The sequence below is a fragment of the Gopherus flavomarginatus genome, chromosome 1 (genome assembly GCF_025201925.1).
Source record: "Gopherus flavomarginatus isolate rGopFla2 chromosome 1, rGopFla2.mat.asm, whole genome shotgun sequence".
Taxonomy (NCBI): Eukaryota; Metazoa; Chordata; order Testudines; family Testudinidae; genus Gopherus; species Gopherus flavomarginatus.
The window spans coordinates 30389385-30408344 of NC_066617.1; the positions used below are offsets into that span (position 1 = coordinate 30389385).

The 18960-nt window shown below is 43.2% G+C and overlaps 1 protein-coding gene across 7 annotated transcripts in view; it reads right to left on the bottom strand.

Annotated features, from left to right (window-relative positions):
* COG5 (component of oligomeric golgi complex 5) overlaps window positions 1–18960 on the bottom strand; it is a 482330-nt gene that overhangs the window by 106534 nt on the left and 356836 nt on the right. For 6 of the 7 annotated variants that reach the window (XM_050925473.1, XM_050925465.1, XM_050925455.1 and 3 more), the window contains 3 exons: window positions 4215–4380; window positions 3169–3281; window positions 2995–3072 (listed from right to left, as the gene is read on the bottom strand). The exons of the other annotated variant lie outside the window; for it this stretch is intronic. In XM_050925473.1, the coding sequence (XP_050781430.1) occupies window positions 2995–3072; window positions 3169–3281; window positions 4215–4380 (357 nt within the window). The remainder of the gene's footprint in view (window positions 1–2994; window positions 3073–3168; window positions 3282–4214; window positions 4381–18960) is intronic. 7 annotated transcript variants of the gene reach the window in all.

The window sequence follows — 18960 nt, forward strand, 5'->3', positions numbered from 1 at the left end:
CTTTCATGTTTCTTCAGCTGGCACCTATATTGCCATGGTTAGAACAAGAAAGCAGGTGGACAGGCAAAGCGGTAGTGCAGCTGCCACAGAAGATGACTAATAACGATGTTGACATCACTAATTGTAATTAGTACACAGAATGCAGAGTGGAATGTCATCTTCATATCATCTGGTGTGGGCATGCTGCCTTAGAAAATGGGTATAATGCTATTACATTTAGCTTGTTTAATTGTTTAGCTCAGTTTACTAATGAAACTGAACACAAAGAACATCCAACCTTCTCTCTCCTCTCTACAGCCTTTTTCAGAGGACTTGAAGATGGTGAACTGGTGGTGGCTTGGATTAGCATGAGATATACAGTTTTCATGAGTCAGTGCTGCGATTATTTCTTACTGGCAATGCACATTGTAGTTCTTGCTCCCCCAGACAGCTGTCTGTACAGCTCAAACTGAGTGGATTTACATGGCTTCCCAAATTTTAGCTGTGACTAGTACTTGACTGCTTTTGGCTGAACACCATCAACACTGATTTGTGTGGCTTTGTTGCCTACGCTCACCACATGATGCTGCACAGTACTTTTTCCCGCAGACCTCACACTGGGTGTTACCATGATAATGGCTAAGAAAAGCACTGTACTGTATGGTATCAACCTGAGAAAGGAAGAAGTAAAGCAGCACTATACTATGCAGGATGAAGAATTGCAAGAAGACCTGATACTGCATTAGCTAACTCATTCCCAGAATAAGAACTGTCCAGCTTTGTTTTATACTCCTCTGTGCTGATCTCATAATTTACTGAAGAGGTCACTAATTGAGAAGGAGATAACCATGGAGAAACAAATACATATTATTTATAAAATTCATTCTAGCACCATAGGCTCAATCCCACATTATGAAATTAATGGGAGGGGAGGGTGTTCAGTACCTCAGAACAGAGGCTCAGCACTTTATGGATTAGAACACAGTATTTCATTTACTAGCCAGTCTTTCCCTAATTTAAGCCTACAAAATTCCCTTCACTTGGGTATTCTTTAGTTTAACAGTGAGATAAAGAAGACTTCCCAGTCTCTCTCTCTCATTCCCTGCCCAATCCCCTTTCCCTAAGTCTCCTCAAATGATTGGGAAAGTCCTCTCCCGATCCAACAGCCACTCCTCAAAAGTAATGAGGGACACTGGGGATGGATCCAGGAAAGGGAGCTGCTACATATGGAAGATGGAAAGTTCATTTACATGAGTTCTCCTCACATCCAAACTGCTCCACAACTTCCCAGTGTGCAGGATTGCTCCATTTGTTTGAAGGGTCATTTTCCTCTTTTAAGAGGTTGGCCTATTGCAGAGAGAGTTTGTGAAGCCCAAGGAGCAATGGATAATTTTTGCAAGAGCAAGTTTTTGGTATGCAGAGACATTTACCAAAAGTTTATCCACTTCTTTGGGTTTAAGAAAAAAGAAAATGAAAGAAAACTCCAGTCATTTCCTCTCAAGGAGATATTTCAAAGTGTCTGGCCATGGGACAATGCTATACTCCATGTATTTCAGAGTGGGCTTAAGTAATAGACAAGTAAGTTCACTGTGTTCAACCTTTATTATTTGATTTTACTGCTGAGAAAAATTTATATATGAATAGTTTCCCAAAACCATTTCAAAAATTAAATCTGTGTGAATTAATAATCCAGCCATATGCATAGAAAAGGAGATGTCTGCATAAAAACAGATCGTAAAACTCTTGTTTTTGTTGTTTCCTATTTATTAACTCAGACAAAATGGCTTCAATACTGCTGTTCCTAGCCCTGAAGGAGACCATTAATCAAATTATTCCAAATAAGAATAGAAAACAATACAAATGAATGGACAAGAATAGGTATTCATATCTGGGCCTCTGAAAGGAAAAAAACAGCCATGATTATTTTTTCAGAGACGAAATTGCCAAAAAGTAGAGAAACAGATGGCTGAGAACACTAGATACCACATGAAGACCTATTTTCCTATGAAGACTAATGCATAACATTAATTACCCAAACTACACAGTATATTATGGAATGACAATAATGATCACTAATAAAAACTGACAATGGTGTCTTATTGGTTCTGTGGCAAATTGCTGGCACTATTATGATGGGTCTCGCGCTCTCTCTTCTTTGGGGAGGGGGGTGTTCAGGGCACCATTTTTTGCCCCTGAATTGGAATATTAATTGCCTCACTAGTGTCCTTAAGGAGGGGAGTGGAGAGGGAGAGACCTGGGCCCGCCCTCTACGCCAGGTCCCAGCCCAGGGGCCCTGAGGATAGTGGTGAACCACTTCAACTGGCGGTTCCTTTCCCTGGGCTACTTCTCTCTTCTGCCCTTCAGCTTGTGGAGGGACTTTCTGCCCTCCCTCTGCACAAGCCAGGTGCCCCTTACCTAGGGTCTTGGACTTCTTAGCCCACTGCAGCACTCCTCCAAACTTTCCTCTGCTTCCCTTCAAACTATTCTCTGCTCCAACACCAATCTTCTCTGCTCCAACTCCTTCAAACTGTTCTCTGCTCCAATACCAATTCCTCTCTGCTCCAACGGCTCCAAACTGTTCTCTGCTCCAACACCAATCCTTTCCGCTCCAACTCCCACGTTGTCTGATTGAAGCAGGGGGTTTTTATCATGTGACTGACTGCAGGTGCTCTAATTGGCTTCAGGTGCTCTAGTTAATCTATAGCAAACTTTCTTCCCCTTACAGGGAATAAGGCTCCCTTCTAACCCTCTCCTGCTGCCCTCTGGCCATGCTGTATCACAGTTCTTTTAAAGAAAACAAATGCAATTATTACAAGAAGATGTCTATGCCCTACAAATATACCCCACAGATCACAAACAGTCCATAAATACACTTTTCTATGCTAGTCTGACTTTCACCACTGTCTCATTACTGAACTCTAAAACTGTAACTGAAAGGCTCCTCTCATCACATTTTCCTTAACAGAACCACTCGCTGTCTTTGTAAGAACTTATTCAGCTAAATGAAAACTTTACCTTAACTATTTCCTCAATGAAACAGACATGTGAAACAGGGTCTCTCTTCTTTGTCAGTACTTTTTGCAAGTGCTGCACCTGTAAAAGAATTTGTTTCAAAGATAATTTAGGTTTTCTAATGTGGTATATGCAAAAATTGCACTAACTAGAAGAGGAAATATAGGGACTGAATACCTGTGCACAGGCTGCACAGATCTGATCCATAAGTTTCTCCATGTTTGTCCAGAGGGCTGCTCGGAAGGCTGCAGCGTTTCCTGGTGTTGGCATAACAGCTCGGCCAGGGCCACCTAAACATATTTTGAAGGAAACATATCAATCCATTTCAGAATTTAAAAATCTAGACCAACATTGTCAGCTGTGAGCGCCTAAATGAGGTTAAAACATAAAAATCCATTTATAGGCACCTAAAGAAGTGGCCTGATTTTCAGAAGTGTTGAGCAGTCACAGACAGCTTGAAACAACAGCTTTGAGAGGCATGAACAGCCTCAATCATCTCAATCAAGTATTAACTCTGAAGCCTAGTGAGGATACTTTAAATGTCAGCATTATTAATACTTCACTGCTTCCCATCTCAGCAAAAACACAAAGCCAATGTACTTCTCCACTGTTGTAAGATGTACTGGTAGGGTGATGTGGGACAACTGGTTGCTGTCAAGGATACAGGCACTCACCTGAACGCTTTTGCCTAAGGGTATTAGAATTACAAAAATAAGACTTTTTTTTTAACTGAAGGAAATACCATTAAGCAGCCTTCATCTTCCTTGAGAATCCATATGCCATTATTATGGTTCCAACACAAATTCTAACCCCAAACTGTATTGTAGAGGCTTCAAATAAAAATCTGACATCTAAATGTGTTTTGCATTTGTGTTCTTCTACGCTCCATAGTACCATAGCTTAAAAAATAAGGGGAACTAAGTTTAAAGATGCAGTGATCCCGCAAGTTGGAAACACTACTTTGAGATATTCCCATTTGACAAAAGTGTTCGAATACAGTGGTCTGATTTGTTGCACTGTTAACAAGCAATATACCAGTCTCTCTGTGGTTCTCTCACGAACGCAAGTAAAGTAGAATCAGACTTCAAGAAACCTTAACGGTTTTCATGATGAATTCCTAAGAATTCTAAGCATTTTTCTCCCACATGACTGAGCACAATGAAATTCTGCCAAATGACCAGAGACTGTTATGCTGTAAATTAAATAGTATGCCAATACTGTACCTCTTGTAACTGTCTGGGATGGCTGAGTTAAAACTTTGATATCCAAAGCATTGTTGATGTTCTCCTCTAGAGACACACAGTATCCATCCACTACATTAGAAATGGTATCCTTCAAAGTTCCAAGGTTGTGGAAAACCTGAAGAGCTGTTCCTACTTGAGTAGGATTCTAGGGAGATAAGGGGAAAATGGTGATCTCTAACTGTAAAATGGTTTTATTTATCCATGATGAGATGTTATTTCAATATTAAAGTTAACGTTCTAGAGTTTGCTGGCTCATTTCATTTCTCATCAGGTGATTGGTCTCCTTACAGGGGAACAGAAAAGAGGAGGAAAAGGGGAAAGGGTTGATTTACTTTGATGTTACTATCTCACTACTCAACGAGTTATAGATAGGGCAGAATCAGAGGGAGAAGAGGCGAAAGGAAAGAAGATGAAAACAGTGATGATTATGGCAGGCTACCAGTTACAGATCCAATAGTTCTTGCATATGAAAATTACTGTACAATATTGAGTATCGCTGTATCTCTGCTATCTCCAGTTATGAGACAGTTAGTAATATTGTAGTTTTCATGTACAGTACCTGTTACACTTCTGTCTTTTAACTGTCAAACTGTTGATTAAACATTATCAGGGATTGAAAAATCTACTCCTCCATTCACCTAGGGCAAGTAGGGAGCTTTCACAGGTGAATACCATCAATGTATTCAAAAAGATAAGCTTTCATTTTTAAAAATGAAGTTTCTGGCTCTTATGATTTTGATAATAAGTTTACAAATATGAACTGAGTGTGAACTAATGCCATGCTATCTTTCTAAGTCTGCAGACAGACAGCTCCAGTGCCTCTGCTGATGTTCAGAGCTTTCCCTAAATACAACAGTGTGAAAACCAGCCATAGTATTTTCAGTGTCACTGCTGTGCTTCAGAATTCTTTCGTTAGGAATAAAACTGATAAAACCCCCTGCAGCCAAGGCAGGTACTGGAGATATTCAGCTCAGGACGGAGAACGAAAAAGTGGAGTCTTTGGGAAGGGTCGAGTACTGGAGACAGTACTGGAGACAGCCTCCCACACACACACAAACACAATGCTGCTTCTCCCTTCCTCCATTCACAGGAGATTGGTGGGTGGGGTTGCATATTTCAGATACCCACTAGTGGGAAGCGGATCCAAAAACAGTTCCCTTCCACTCTATATATTCCCAGTGCCCAGGGCTGGACTGAGGACATCCAAGGCTCAGGACACATCCCTATGTGGTCCCATGCAACTTGGCCCTACCCCTGTCCCTTCTTGGAATGGCAGTGGTAAGGCCACGTAAGAGCAGTGATCTAGGAGACCACGACCACTCCTCTTTGGGCAGACTGGATCTCCCCTTCCCAAGATCACTGTCATCTTCTGTCCTGGTGGAGGAGGGAGACTCAGCCATCACCCAACTGAACAAAAGATGATGGGGTGGTAGCAATGAGGAGCTCCCTGCACAGACACATCCAGAGGAATGAGTTTCAAAATTCAGACTACAATGAAATGAATGATGCAGTTCATCCCTCTCAGAGCTATTGTTGACATATGACCCAGGCAGACATCACTAAAGAAGATAATCTTGAAAATGTGGCTGACTATTTCTTCACAACCAGGAGGGCTGGAATAATAATTTTGAAAAATAAAAGCTGAGATTTTAATGTCAAATTACTCCTGGAGCTGAGGCCCCAGCAGTGGGGGAGAGGGAAGGAAAGAGAGGAGGGAAGAGAAGCATTGACCATGAACAGGGGATCCCCATATCTTCATGGGTTTGTAGCTAGTAGGATTAGTCCTCTGACAATTAGATGTGTGGTAAAATTTCCAAGCCTTATATGTGTGTGGGTTTGAGGGGGTAGGTGACCGAGCAGGAGAAAATGAAAGATTGGTGGAAAAATAAGAAAACTGAAGCATGGCAAATACATATAGACAGATATTGGAGGCAGGGGGAGAACAAAGAGAAAATATAACAGAGGGTAGAGAATACAATAAATGGAAAGGGAGAGAGTGAGAATGAGAATGAAACAGACACTGAAGGTTACTAAGGAAAAGTCACTGATCTATAATAGGACTAAATGGACTAAAGATAGAAAGGAAAAAAAGGGAGTGATAGTAAGTAAGACTGAATGGTATTTGGTGAATAGGTTATTTGATTAATTTTACTAGTGATTGTTGACTAATTTATTCAACAATTCTTGTAGTATTAAACTTGTTCTATAGCTGATTTAAATACTATTTTAATATATTATTCAAGGATTAAGATAATTATCTCTATTTGGGAAGGCTCTAGCAGGAAACTGCAAAGATTTGTAATAATTTTTAGCTGCTGGGTATGGTATATATTAGTTATTGGGAGGCAGGGGACAGAACTACTGAAGTAGTCTGGTTTTTTAAATACATCAAAGACCACCTAGAGCAAAGAGCTTCTTTATATGGAATGAACGTATAAATAAGTGTTTAACCAGCCATTTGCACTATGTTATGGTATAAAATAAAAACTTGAATGACAATATTACAATTAAGTAAAAAGTCCAACAAACAGTACACAGCTGTCTTATTCCGTTAAACTGCAGGGAGTGTGGTCTTGGGGAGTCATGGCCACATAGGTATTTCACACAGGTGTTTTATCCTGGGTAGCAGGAGACAGGTAAAACATTCAAGGCCTGAAAATAATATACTAAAATCATTTTTTTCATTCATTTGCTTCACACAGCACTTTTTTCCCTCCTCAAAAAGTACTCCATATTTTATTTTTCCCACAAGGGTTCAGAACACACAGCTGGTGCATCATTAATCCTAAGAGAATTTTACTTTTTATGCATAGCTAGTTTCTAGGTTTAAGCATGAAAAGTACAAAAACTAGAGTCTCTCTTGGGGCCAATTGTATTGTGGAGAGAGAGAGAAATGTTGGAGGGCAAGGAAAATAAACAACAATTACACTAGCAGATTGGCATATACATCTCAGAATTACAGTGTTTAGCATAGATACATTATTCAGTGGAAGCTGGAAAACAGTCTTGCAGACTTCCCACTGCCAACAAGTTTTGCTTTGGGGAAAAACAGGAGGGCAAAATTCTTCCATCTAAAAAACCATTAGACATAGCTTCCAAGTGTTTGTGGATCTCTTTAAGCAAAAAAAAAAAAAAAGCAGCTCTACTTTTGCCAATGTCTTTACTATCACAAAGGTATATCCCCAAAGTACAAACTTGGCTACAGAAGTGGTTTGCTCATCTACACTAAACACATGGTCATGCACAACCATATAGCTGGAGTTACAGGGTGGCTATGTTCTTTCAAATGCCTTGTTCTGACCTCCAAACACAGAATGAACTCTTTGTATTATCTGAACATACGTGACTAGACAGATAATTCTATTTGTCTACTATTAATCTATGTTTCTGCTGAGACATCTATGTCCTAACAGATAACAATAACCTATTCTGCAAGATATTATCCTACAAATATTTACAAATATGTTATAACTTTAAAATAAATCATGGCTGCTGTAGCCAAGAAGTTAGGTAACAAATGAAAGTAGTGCAGGCTACAGCATTTTGTAGTACATCAGTAGCAAGGTAAAGCCTAATGTGCATGCCACAGCAGTAAATCAGGTGTTTACAAGTCTCATTTCATTGACTTACATAAACGCAAAGCTCTAACCCCTCTAACATCTACAGAGATGCAAAACTCCCACTTGAAACACTCTTAAATAATGTTAGACGGCAGAAATTAAAGCCCTGACTTGACCGAAGAACGCACCTTTCTATCCAAACTACTCCTCCCTTTTTGGTGCTTCAGCATATCAAATATGGTAGACATGCTGATCTAAAGTTAAGTTGAGTTATGAATACAGAAAAATCCCAGAAGCCATCAGTTAAAGCTGTGAACGAACTCCACACCTTAAAGAATGGTTTTATGGTGACAGATTTTAAAAAGTGACTGGGGATTTTGGGTGCTCAACTTGAGACACCTTGAAGTAGCCTGATTTTCAGAGGATGGGTACTCAGAAGTTTTTGAAAACAAGTCTCCTGCAAGGTGTCTCAAGTTGGGCACCCAAAAATTGAAGCATCCAAAATCAGTGGGTGACTATGTACAAATAGCAGCTATCTACCTACCAAGCAAATCTGCTCCCTGTGTGTACCAGTCGCAGCTGTTCACTTTAGTAACTAAAATTAATTTTTACTGTTTTTCACTCCTGTGGCACAGCAGAGTCAACAGTTAAGAGAGAGGCAGACACAGAATCTCCAGGAGAAAATAAATATGAAACCCCATGATAATGTGTTTATGGTCATTTTTCAGAGTAGAACCACATTTTGTCACTCCTTTCCCTGTACAGATAAGCCTGTGCAGGTCTGATGGTGAAATTTTGTTTGCAGTGTCAATTGCAAGGTCCCTAAACAAAATGCTAGAGTTTACAACAGAAACTCTACTGTACCTGTTACCTCTCTCACACCTTAGTGTGGAATACAGTTTATTTTCTTTTGTTAACTGCCAACACAGCAGCTGACTACATTATGACTGCCAAACTGTAATGTTTATTAAAAACTCACCTAAACAGTCACCTCTCTGGCTTACTAACTGAAGTATAATGGATTTTGCCATAGTTAAGAAACATAGTTTAAGTTTACACAGTCACCTTTGACTAGGGGGGTTCATGAACTTCTTCACACAGTATGGAATACATCTTAACAGAGATTGTGTCATGGGCCTCCACCTATCCTCTAAGCCAAGATGGTGCTGGCCACCTTTACTATACATTCATGATCAAATAACATCCATCTGCCAACTACAGCAATTGCTTACATAAGAAAGCAACATTAGGAAAGTAGTGAATTCTTAACTGTCTTTTAAACCATATTCAGCAAATGGAAAGAGCAGAGCCAGCACCCTGTGACTAGGCAGCTCTCTGAGGAAGTGCTCCATGGATCACACTCTGGGAACTTCTAACCCAAGGGAAGGAAGACTTAGCTCGACTAATTTACACACATCATAAGGTTTTCTGATTTGCTTAGTTAAGTTCCACAAGTGACTTTGATTGAAATCTTTATTATTCTGAAGAAGACAGATGACCCTGTTCAGACAGGACTGTGTCAGGAATGCAGAGAAAGAGGGCTTTCATTGTAATCAGTTGTAAAACAGCTGACACATTGTATATAAAATTTTATGCTTTCAAACTCTTACTAGCTAAGTGGCAAAATATTCACCCCTTCTCCAAAAGGAATAAAGATAATACAATACACATAAACAAAACTGGAAAACATGGCTTATTAAGTAAGTTCAACTAAAACAAGATCCATTATTAATAACAAATCATTATTCCACAATGCATCTATAACAAAATACTTGCCATTGTAGTGAACAAGAATAGCTACACATATTTCACACAAAGCAAAATTCCACAGCATTTAAGGCAACCAATATTAGAAAATAGTAACTGAGCCCTAGAATAGAAGACAAAAACTGGGAGAGCTAAATTAATTTAGAAAGCTAAGATGTCTTCTTGTGATTGAAACTAAATACATTTTCGATACAACCTTTCAGAATATGGTAAATGCTTTTGAAGGACAGTTTCCAGAATGACACCTTACAATACTTTGGACATATACTTTGAATTAAATGGCGTTATTTGATATTAAAACTTGCAATGATGAGAAGTATTTCAATTGCTTTTTTGCATCTGGTTATAAAGGCAATTTTGCTTGCATGAAATACTTTATGTAATTTCCATCACAACACGGCTTTACAGAATCAGCTTAACAATTAATACAAGCCTCCTTTACACTTTTTACTATGATTCTAAATATGAGAACCACTTGGAAAGGAATTTTTAATATATTTTTAGTAACAGTGGGACAGCCCAGCCTTCATTTTGCAGCTGAGAATCTCCACTCAGCCCTCTAGTTACAATATTTAGTAATTTTCAACCTCCGTCTCAGCTTCTGTCACCATCCAGGGCACTACCTTCTCAGACAACACTGCCGCCTCAGAACAATTCTATTCTGACAGGAGTATTTTTGTGTCCTTTCCATCAAAGTCCAAGAATACTGCTCCTACAAGTCCACCAGTTTAGTGACTGGGGGGGTCCAGAGGTAGCTCCCAAAGCTATTCCAGTTAGCAATATGTTATTTTGGTTTCAAAACTAGTATATAACTATAATAGCATCCAAATTCATGCCTAATGTTACTGTCCTTAGTAAGGATTAACAGTAGGACATAATTCTAATGTTAAGTTTGAAGGGGACAGGTTATAACTAACTAAATTTTCTTTAGCCTGGTCTACACTACTAGTTTAGGTCGAATTTAGCAGCACTAAATCGAATTAACCCTGCACCCGTCCACACAACGAAGCCATTTACTTCGACATAAAGGGCTCCTAAAATTAATTTCCGTACTCCTTCCCAACGAGGGAGTAGCACTGAAAAGGACATCGCCGGTTCGTGTTAGGGTTAATGTGGATGCAATTCGACTGTATTAGCCTCCAGGAGCTATCCCACAGTGCACCATTGTGAGCACTCTGGACAGCAAACTGAACTCAGATGCACTGGCCAGGTAGACAGGAAAAGCTCCGGGAACTTTTGAATTTCATTTCCTGTTTGCCCAGCCTGGAGAGCTGATCAGCACAGGTGACCATGCAGAGCTCATCAGCACAGGTAACCATGCAGTCAAGAATCGAAAGAGAGCTCCAGCATGGACCATATGGGAGGTACTGGATCTGATCGCTGTATGGGGAGACGATTCCATGCAAGCAGAACTATGTTCCAAAAAACGGAATGCCAAAACATTTGAAAAAGTCTCCAAGGGCATGAGGGACAGAGGACACAATAGGGACTCACTACAGTGCCACGTGAAAGTTAAGGAGCTCAGACAAGCGTACCACAAAACCAAAGAAGCAAACAGACGGTCAGGTGCAGAGCCGCAGACATGCCGCTTCTATGCTGAGCTGCATGCAATTCTAGGGAGTGCCGCCACCACTACCCCACCCCTGACCATGGATTTCGAGGAGGGGTAATCTCAGCCATGCCTGAGGATTTTGCGGACAGGGAAGATGAGGAGGAGGAGGAGGAGGAGGAGGAGAAGCTTGCGGAGAGCACACAGCACATCATTCTCTCTACCCGCCAGGATCTTTTTCTCAGCCTTACTGAAGTAGCCTCTCAACCCTCCCAAGGCAGTATCCCGTACCATGAAGCCATAGAAGGGACCTCTGGTTAGTGTAACTTTGTAAATATAAAACATGGTTTAAAAGCAAACATTTTTTAATGATTAATTTGCCCTGAGCACTTGAGATGCATTCGCGGCCAGTACAGCTACTGGAAAAGTCTGTTAACATGTCTGGGGATGGAGCAGAAATCCTCCAGGGACATGTCCATGAAGCTCTCCTGGAGGTACTCCAAAAGCCTTTGCAGAAGGTTTCTGGGCAGGGCAGCCATATTCCGTCCTTCATGGTAGGACACTTTACCATGCCATCCAAGTAGCAAGTAATCTGGTATCACTGCATGACAAAGCATGGCAGCGTATGGTCCCGGTGTTTGCTAGCATTCAAGCAACAGCCGTTCTTTATCTCGCTGTGTTATCCTCAGGAGACTGATATCGTTCACGGTAACCTGGTTGAAATACGGGATTTAATTAAGGGGACAGAGGTGGCCGTTTCTACAGGGCTGTTTGCCTGTGGCTGAAAAGAAATCCTTCCCTGCAGTTAGCCAAGTGAAGGAGGGGATTGGCACTGAGCTGTTCACATTTGGCTAGCAGGGATCTTCCCTGATACAAGCCACGAGGTGGGGGAGGGGTAAAGCGATCATCCCAGAGACTTGGATTGGGGGGGGTGTAGTTTGGTTTCTGCTGCTGCACGTTAACACGAAAACCGCAGCACTCAACAGGTTTTGCTTGGTATGGGAAAGGAGGGCCCTGCTTTTATGAAGGTTGCAGAAGCCGAAAGACAATGACTTACCATGGCCGCATGCAAGCCGAATTCTGTTGACCGGACATGCATCTGTGATCTCTAACACCAAAGCCCAGGCACTCAATATTATGATGCAAAATGCGACCTTGTACCGAAATCACATGTGCTATGTAATGTGAATAGTGTTGTTCACCGTGAAAGAGTATACTCATTGTTCTGTAAAATGTATCTTTTTAAATACTTCTCTCTCTTTTTTCCCCTCCCACAGCTGCAAATTTTTCAAGCCTCCCTCCTCCGTCCCAAAGGTTATCTCAGATAAAGAGGCGAAAAAATGCACACGCGATGAAATATTCTTTGAGATCATGCAGTTGACCTGCAGTGAAAGAGCTCATTTGAATGAGTGGAAGGACACAGTATCACAGTACAGGAAAGCGGCCAACGAACATGAGGACAGGAGGGATGAACATGAGGACAGGAGGGACAAATGTGAGGACAGGAGGGACCCTCGAGATGAGAGGTGGCAGCAGGAAGATTAGAGGAGGCAGGATGCAACGCTGCAGCTACTGCGAGATCAAACGGACATGCTCCAGCATCTGGTGGAGCTTCAGGAACGGCAGCAGGATCAGAGTGTCACTGCAGCCCCTGTATAACCACCCTCCCCATGTTCCATAGCCTCCTCACCCAGACGCCCAAGAACATGGGGTGGGAGGATGCTCCGTGCACCCTGCCACTCCACCCCAGCGGACAGCCCAAGCAAAAGGCTGTCATTCGACAACTTTTGAAGTAGTCTTTTCCTTCCTTCCTTCCCCCTACACTCCACCCAGGCTACTTTGTCAGTTCTCTCCCTATTTTTATAATCAATTAATAAAGAATACATGGTTTTTAAACAATAGTGACTTTATTTCCTTAGAAAGAAAGCTGTGATCAAAGGGGTGAGGGTGGGTGACTTCCAGGGAATGAGTCAATCAAGGGGGCAGGTTTTCATCAAGGAGAAACAAACAGAACTCTCACACCGCAGCCTGGCCAATCATGAAACTGGTTTTCAAAGCTTCTCTCATGTGTAGTGCTTCCTGGTGTGCTCTTCTAATCACTCTGGTGTCTGGCTGCATGCAATCAGCAGCCAGGCGATTTGCCTCAACCTCCCACCCCACCAAAAATGTCTCCCCCTTACTCTCACAGAGACTGTGGAGCACACAGCAAGCAGCAATAACAATGGGAATGTTGGTTTGGCTGAGGTCCGAGCGAGTCAGTAAAGTGCGCCAGCATCACTTTAAACGTCCAAATGCACATTCTACCACCATTCTGAACTTGCTCAGCCTGCAGTTGAACAGCTCCTGACTACTGTCCAGGCTGCCTGTGTATGGTTTCATAAGCCCATGGCATTAAGGGGTAGGCTGGGTCTCCAAGGATAACGATAGGCATTTCAACATCCCCAATGGTTATTTTCTGGTCTGGCGAGTAAATCCCTTGCTGCAGCTGTTTAAACACATTAGTGTTCCTGAAGACGTGAGCGTCATGAACCCTTCCCAGCCATCCCATGTTAAATGTTAGTAAAACGTCCTTTGTGATCCACCAGTGCTTGCAGCACCATTGAAAAAGTACCCCTTGTGGTTTATGTACTGGCTGCCCTGGTGCTCCGGTGCCAAGATAGGGATATGGGTTTCATCTATCGCCCCACCACAGTTAGGTAATCCCATTGCAGCAAAGCCATCCAATATGACCTGCAAATGTCCCAGAGTCACTACCTTTGGCGGCAGCAGCTCAGTGATTGCTTTTGCTACTTGCATCACAGCAGCCCCCACAGTAGATCTGCCCACTCCAAATTGATTCCCAACTGACTAGTAACTGTCGGGCACTGCAAGCTTCCAAAGGGCTATCGCCACTCGCTTCTCATCTGTGAGGGCTGCTCTCATCTTGGTATTCTGGCACTTCAGGGCAGGGGAAAGCAAGTCACAAAGTTCCATGAAAGTGGCCCTATACATATGAAAGTTTCACAGCTACTGGGAATCGTCCCACACCTTGCAACACTGTGCAGCTCCACCAGTCTGTGCTTGTTTCCCGGGTCCAGAATCGGCGTTCCACGGCATGAACCTGCCTCATTAACACCATGATCTCCAAAGCGCCAGGGCCTGCGGTTTGAGAGAATTCTGTGTCCATGTCCTCATCACTCTCGTCGCTGTGCTGCCGCCTCCTCCTCGCCTGGTTTTGCAAGTTCTGGTTCAGCATAAACTGCACGATAATGTTTGAGGTGTTTACAATGTTCATGACTGCTGCGTTGAGCTGAGCGGGCTCCATGCTTGCCATGGTACGGAGTCTCCACAGCCAACCCAGGAAAAAAGGTGCAAAACGGTTGTCTGCCATTGTTTTCACAAAGGGGGGGAGGGACTGATGACATGTACCCAGAACCACCCGCGACAATGTTTTTTGCCCCATCAGGCATCGGGATCTCAACCCAGAATTCCAATGGGTGGGGGAGACTGCAGGAACTATGGGATAGCTACCCCCAGTGCAACGCTCTGGAAGTCGACGCTAGCCTTGATACTATGGACGCACACTGCCAAATTAATGTGCTTAGTATGGCCACATGCACTTGACTTTATACAATCTGTTTCCAAAAATCGAATTCTGTAAAATCGGAGTAATCCTGTAGAGTAGACATACCCTTTAAAGGAGATCCCTTTTTTCTTTTTTGCTAAAGCCACAGCTATAACAAAAGACAAAGAATACTAACAAAAAGTGTGTGGAGAGGGATTCCAAAAGTGCTTGCAGCACTTGTCAGAGGTGAAAAGCAAAATCCACTCTATTCTCAGTAGGTACAATGCCTTGTGGATCTAAATTACCAATTCAGTAATTCAGATACTATGGAGATAAGTTCTACAGAGAACTGTAAGAGCCTTCACTACCCATCGTTTACTCCTCATTTTCATAGTCCTCACCATGGCAAGTGGCTTTTGCAGTTAAAAATGACAGCAGTAGTCTCCTTTGGAGCCCACCAATCCACTTCCTTTAATCAGCCTGCAGGGGAGCATGAATACTTCAGTTAGCCAACCAGAGACTGGATTTCCTAGCCCTTGTCACTGTGAAGAGCAAGAGACCAACAATTGTGAGAAATATAGTTATAAAGTAACTCAAATAACTTCCAGAGTGGTGAAACATTCAAAATTGACCTTTTGATCTGTAGATTAAAAGTAGCATTGTTAACTATTAAGATACATAGCAGAGGAGCATTATCCTGACAGATGGCAAAAAGTCCTCTCTTTAATGTGTGTCATATTCAGACATAGAATATTTCTTTTGAATGACTGGCAAGATTTGTGGTTTTCTATGAACTTTCATTTCCTTCAGTAGTTTTTATCTATATTTTTTTCCATTCATGCTGGGATAGCTGAAATGACATAGCCATTAAAAATAATGTGACAACATTAAAGAAAAAAGTCACACAAAAAAACAAAAAACAAAACAAAACAAAAATCACAGAGGCAAGGCCCCTGCTGGAGCTGGAATACAGGAGTTCAGGCAAGTGGGTTTGTAACTTTCATCCTGTATATGGCATGGTTCTTAAAGTTTCTTTTTATTTATTTTAAACTAATTTATAAAATCATGATATATAGCATGGGGAGATACAATTTACCTCTGCTCTTTCAAACCAGCTCTATGGATTTCTTAAACAGCTGATGCATTCTGGACCATCACAGCAAAGCTAGGAATAGTAATTTGTAACTTTAGGGAATAGTTTAAATAATGGTAGCAAGGCATGTGATCAGAGGAGGATTAAGGTTTCCTGGGGCACTGGCCCAGAGCAAGTAGTAGGCCCCTCTGTACCCCTTCTGCCTGCGGCCCCACTCCTTTCTGCCCCGTCCCTGGGATCCGCCCCCATTCCACCCAAGGTGTTCTTCATTCCACCCCACCCCCCCACTGCAGCCCCGCAACCCCTTTTGCTCCTTTCTCCACCCCCCACTGCAGTCCCAAGACCAGAGAAGCGCTGTCCCACGCCACTGCCCCAAGGCTGCAGCAGAGAGAGAGCTCTTCCAGTTCCAGAGCCGCTGTGGGGATTTGAGGGCTGGGGCTTCCCCTGCCACCCCCCGCACTTCTGGGGGGAAACAGGGTCAGGGCAGGAGAGTGGTCTGAGCATAGGGGCTTGTCCTGCCACACCATGGCTTCTGCTGGGGACGGTTAGGAGGCACTGGAGGGGGCTTGCCCTGCTATGCCACGGCTTCTGACAGGGACAGGGTTGGGGGTGGCTTCCCCCATTCCTCTGCTTCTGACAGTGATGGGGGCTACTGGGGCGGGCTTCTCTCGTCCTGTGATTTCTGCCGGGGACGGGGTCGCTGGGGATGGAGGGCTTCCCCTCTCCTGCAGCTGTTGCCAGGGATGGGGGCCGCTGTGTGTGTGTGTGTGGGGGGGGGCTCCTCATCTCATGGCTGCTGCCGGGGACAAGGTCGGGGGCTGCTGGAGGGGCTTCCCCCACCCAGTGCTGCTACTGTGGAGCAGGGTTGGGGTGTGTGGGTTTCCCCCGTCCCTCCCACCCACTTGGTGACTGGGGCTCTGGGCTTCCACCAGCAGTGGTATATTTTTTCCAGGGGCGCACCAGATGGCCGGGGACCCCCTGGGCACAGGCCCCGTGGGACCAGTGGCTCATCCACCACTGCATATGATTAGTCTTTAATTATTTAAATACTGGACATCTGTCTAAGCATGATTAGTAAGGATATACAGTATACATCGGTGAAATATTTCAACACACAAATCCTAAAGCAATAGGCACCTTGTATCTAAAGCCGTGCGAATAACTGATTTTTTGGTTCACTAACTGATTCCCCCCCAAAAAAGTTATAAAATTGAAGTGAATTTCTAAATGAAGTAATTTTGAATTAAAAAAATGTAAAATTTAATTTCAAAAACATCAAAATGAAATGGTTTACATTTTTTCAGAAGTTTGGTGGGTTTTTCAACCTAAACAATTCAACAAATTCAATATAAATTCACAACATGTTTTCATCAACCTGAATCTGCATTTTTCAGCAAAAAAAGTTTCATCTTAAAAATTTTGCCCATCTCCGCTTGCAACTGTCTTGTGACAGAGAATTAAGTAAATGATATTTAAAGGTGACCTTCAAACAAAAAGAAATTTGATAAAAGTGGAGCTATTGGAAAGTGAGGTTTCTTTCTGTTACCAGCGTTAAAAATCTGTGGGAAGGACAGTCTCAGCAGGATGAAAGAGGTACTAGCAACATGCATGCATGCACGTTTCTCAAACTACAGCAGCCTTTCTCAAATGCAGCCACCATGGCTGAAAGTGGCTACCAGGGGCTCTTCATGCAGCCATAGCCTCCTGGGCAGTGACAGGAGGGCAAAGCAGTGGACTCTCCCCCAGAGTCGGCAGCAAGGATTGGGACCTGCCCGCCTCTGGAGCCACAAATGCCAGAGGAGTAGGCTTTAGCCCTGGGGTGGGAGGGAGCAGATCCAGCCATGCGGCTGTGGGCTCCGTCCCCTGGTCATGGGGCTTTGGGCTCCAGCCCCAGCCATGAGGCGACAGGTGCCATGACAGGTGCCATGACAGGCTCAACCCCGCATTGGTCCTGGCCACCATCGCATGGCTGCAGGACTCTGGTCCTTCAGCTCACCCCCCACCATCACCCCTGGCCCCTGCTGCCTTCCTACCTACCTTCTTATCTAGGGCTTAATTTGTCCTCCAGCATGCCAGGGCTGAGTAAGTCTGTTGTGAAAAGTTATATTTTATGTTAATATCACTTTTCACTGTCTCTCAGCTAGCTAGCTAGCAAGTCTGCTGCTGTGAAAAGTGATAAACATTCAAATTTCACTTTTAACAGAAACAGACTTACTAGCTACCAAAAAATTTGTTGAGAGAACCCCTCGACTACAGTATGAGACATCTACAGACCAGCTTTAGGAGCAGAGTTTGAACGTAGAAGAGTGTAAAAAATAGCAAGTAAACGATTACAGTAAATTAGCCTCTGATTAAGACATGTTTATGTAGATAACAGACCTTACAAATACTAGTCAATTTCCATTAGGGTGTGCTGACAAAAATGCATCATTTTTTAGTTGAAAGGAAAGAAACTTACTTCTGAGGTTTATAATCAGATCAGTTTTGCAAGAAAGATTACTGTAAAAATGATGATGTTAGAACCATTCCCTCTGGAAATAAAGCAAGTGCTTTTGCTACATAAAAAGGCTTCATTTTCTGAAAACCCAAGTATCATGCACACTTCCCAGTCCACTTCACAGTAATGAATCAAGTGAGTTACAAACTTTATATATATATATATTGTGACAGATCCAAACCAGTGGGATACAGGAGTGTGGTAGAGGACAAATATACTGGTCCTATTGGCATCCAGCGGGGGTGGGTGGGCAAAGCCCACCCACTTCTAAAGGGCCTCCCACCAGCCTAAGGGGAGGACCCACAGGTCTGGGACACCAAGTAATTACGGGGGACAACTAATGAAAAAAACAGGATCGGGAGTGAGGTCAGAGGGCTAAATGAAGGGAACCTGATGGGGACACCGAGCAGAGAACCCCGGACAATGCCCACTGCTCCTCGAAGGCGTCAAGGGAGCCAGTGGTCGCCGCCCAGAGGAACTCTGCCCGGATGCGTGAGCAGACGGAGGAACGGAAATAGGCCCTACAGTCGCAGGAAATCCCGTCGGCCAACCTCCTCTCCCTGGTGTTGTAGATGGCCAGTTTGACCAGGGCCAAGAGGAGGTTGAGAAGGAGATCCCGCGACTTCGTGGGGCCACGGATGGGGAGCGTGTAGATAAAAAGGTGAGGGGAAAAGTGCAACCAAAAACGCAGGAAAATATTCAGGAGGAGCCGGAA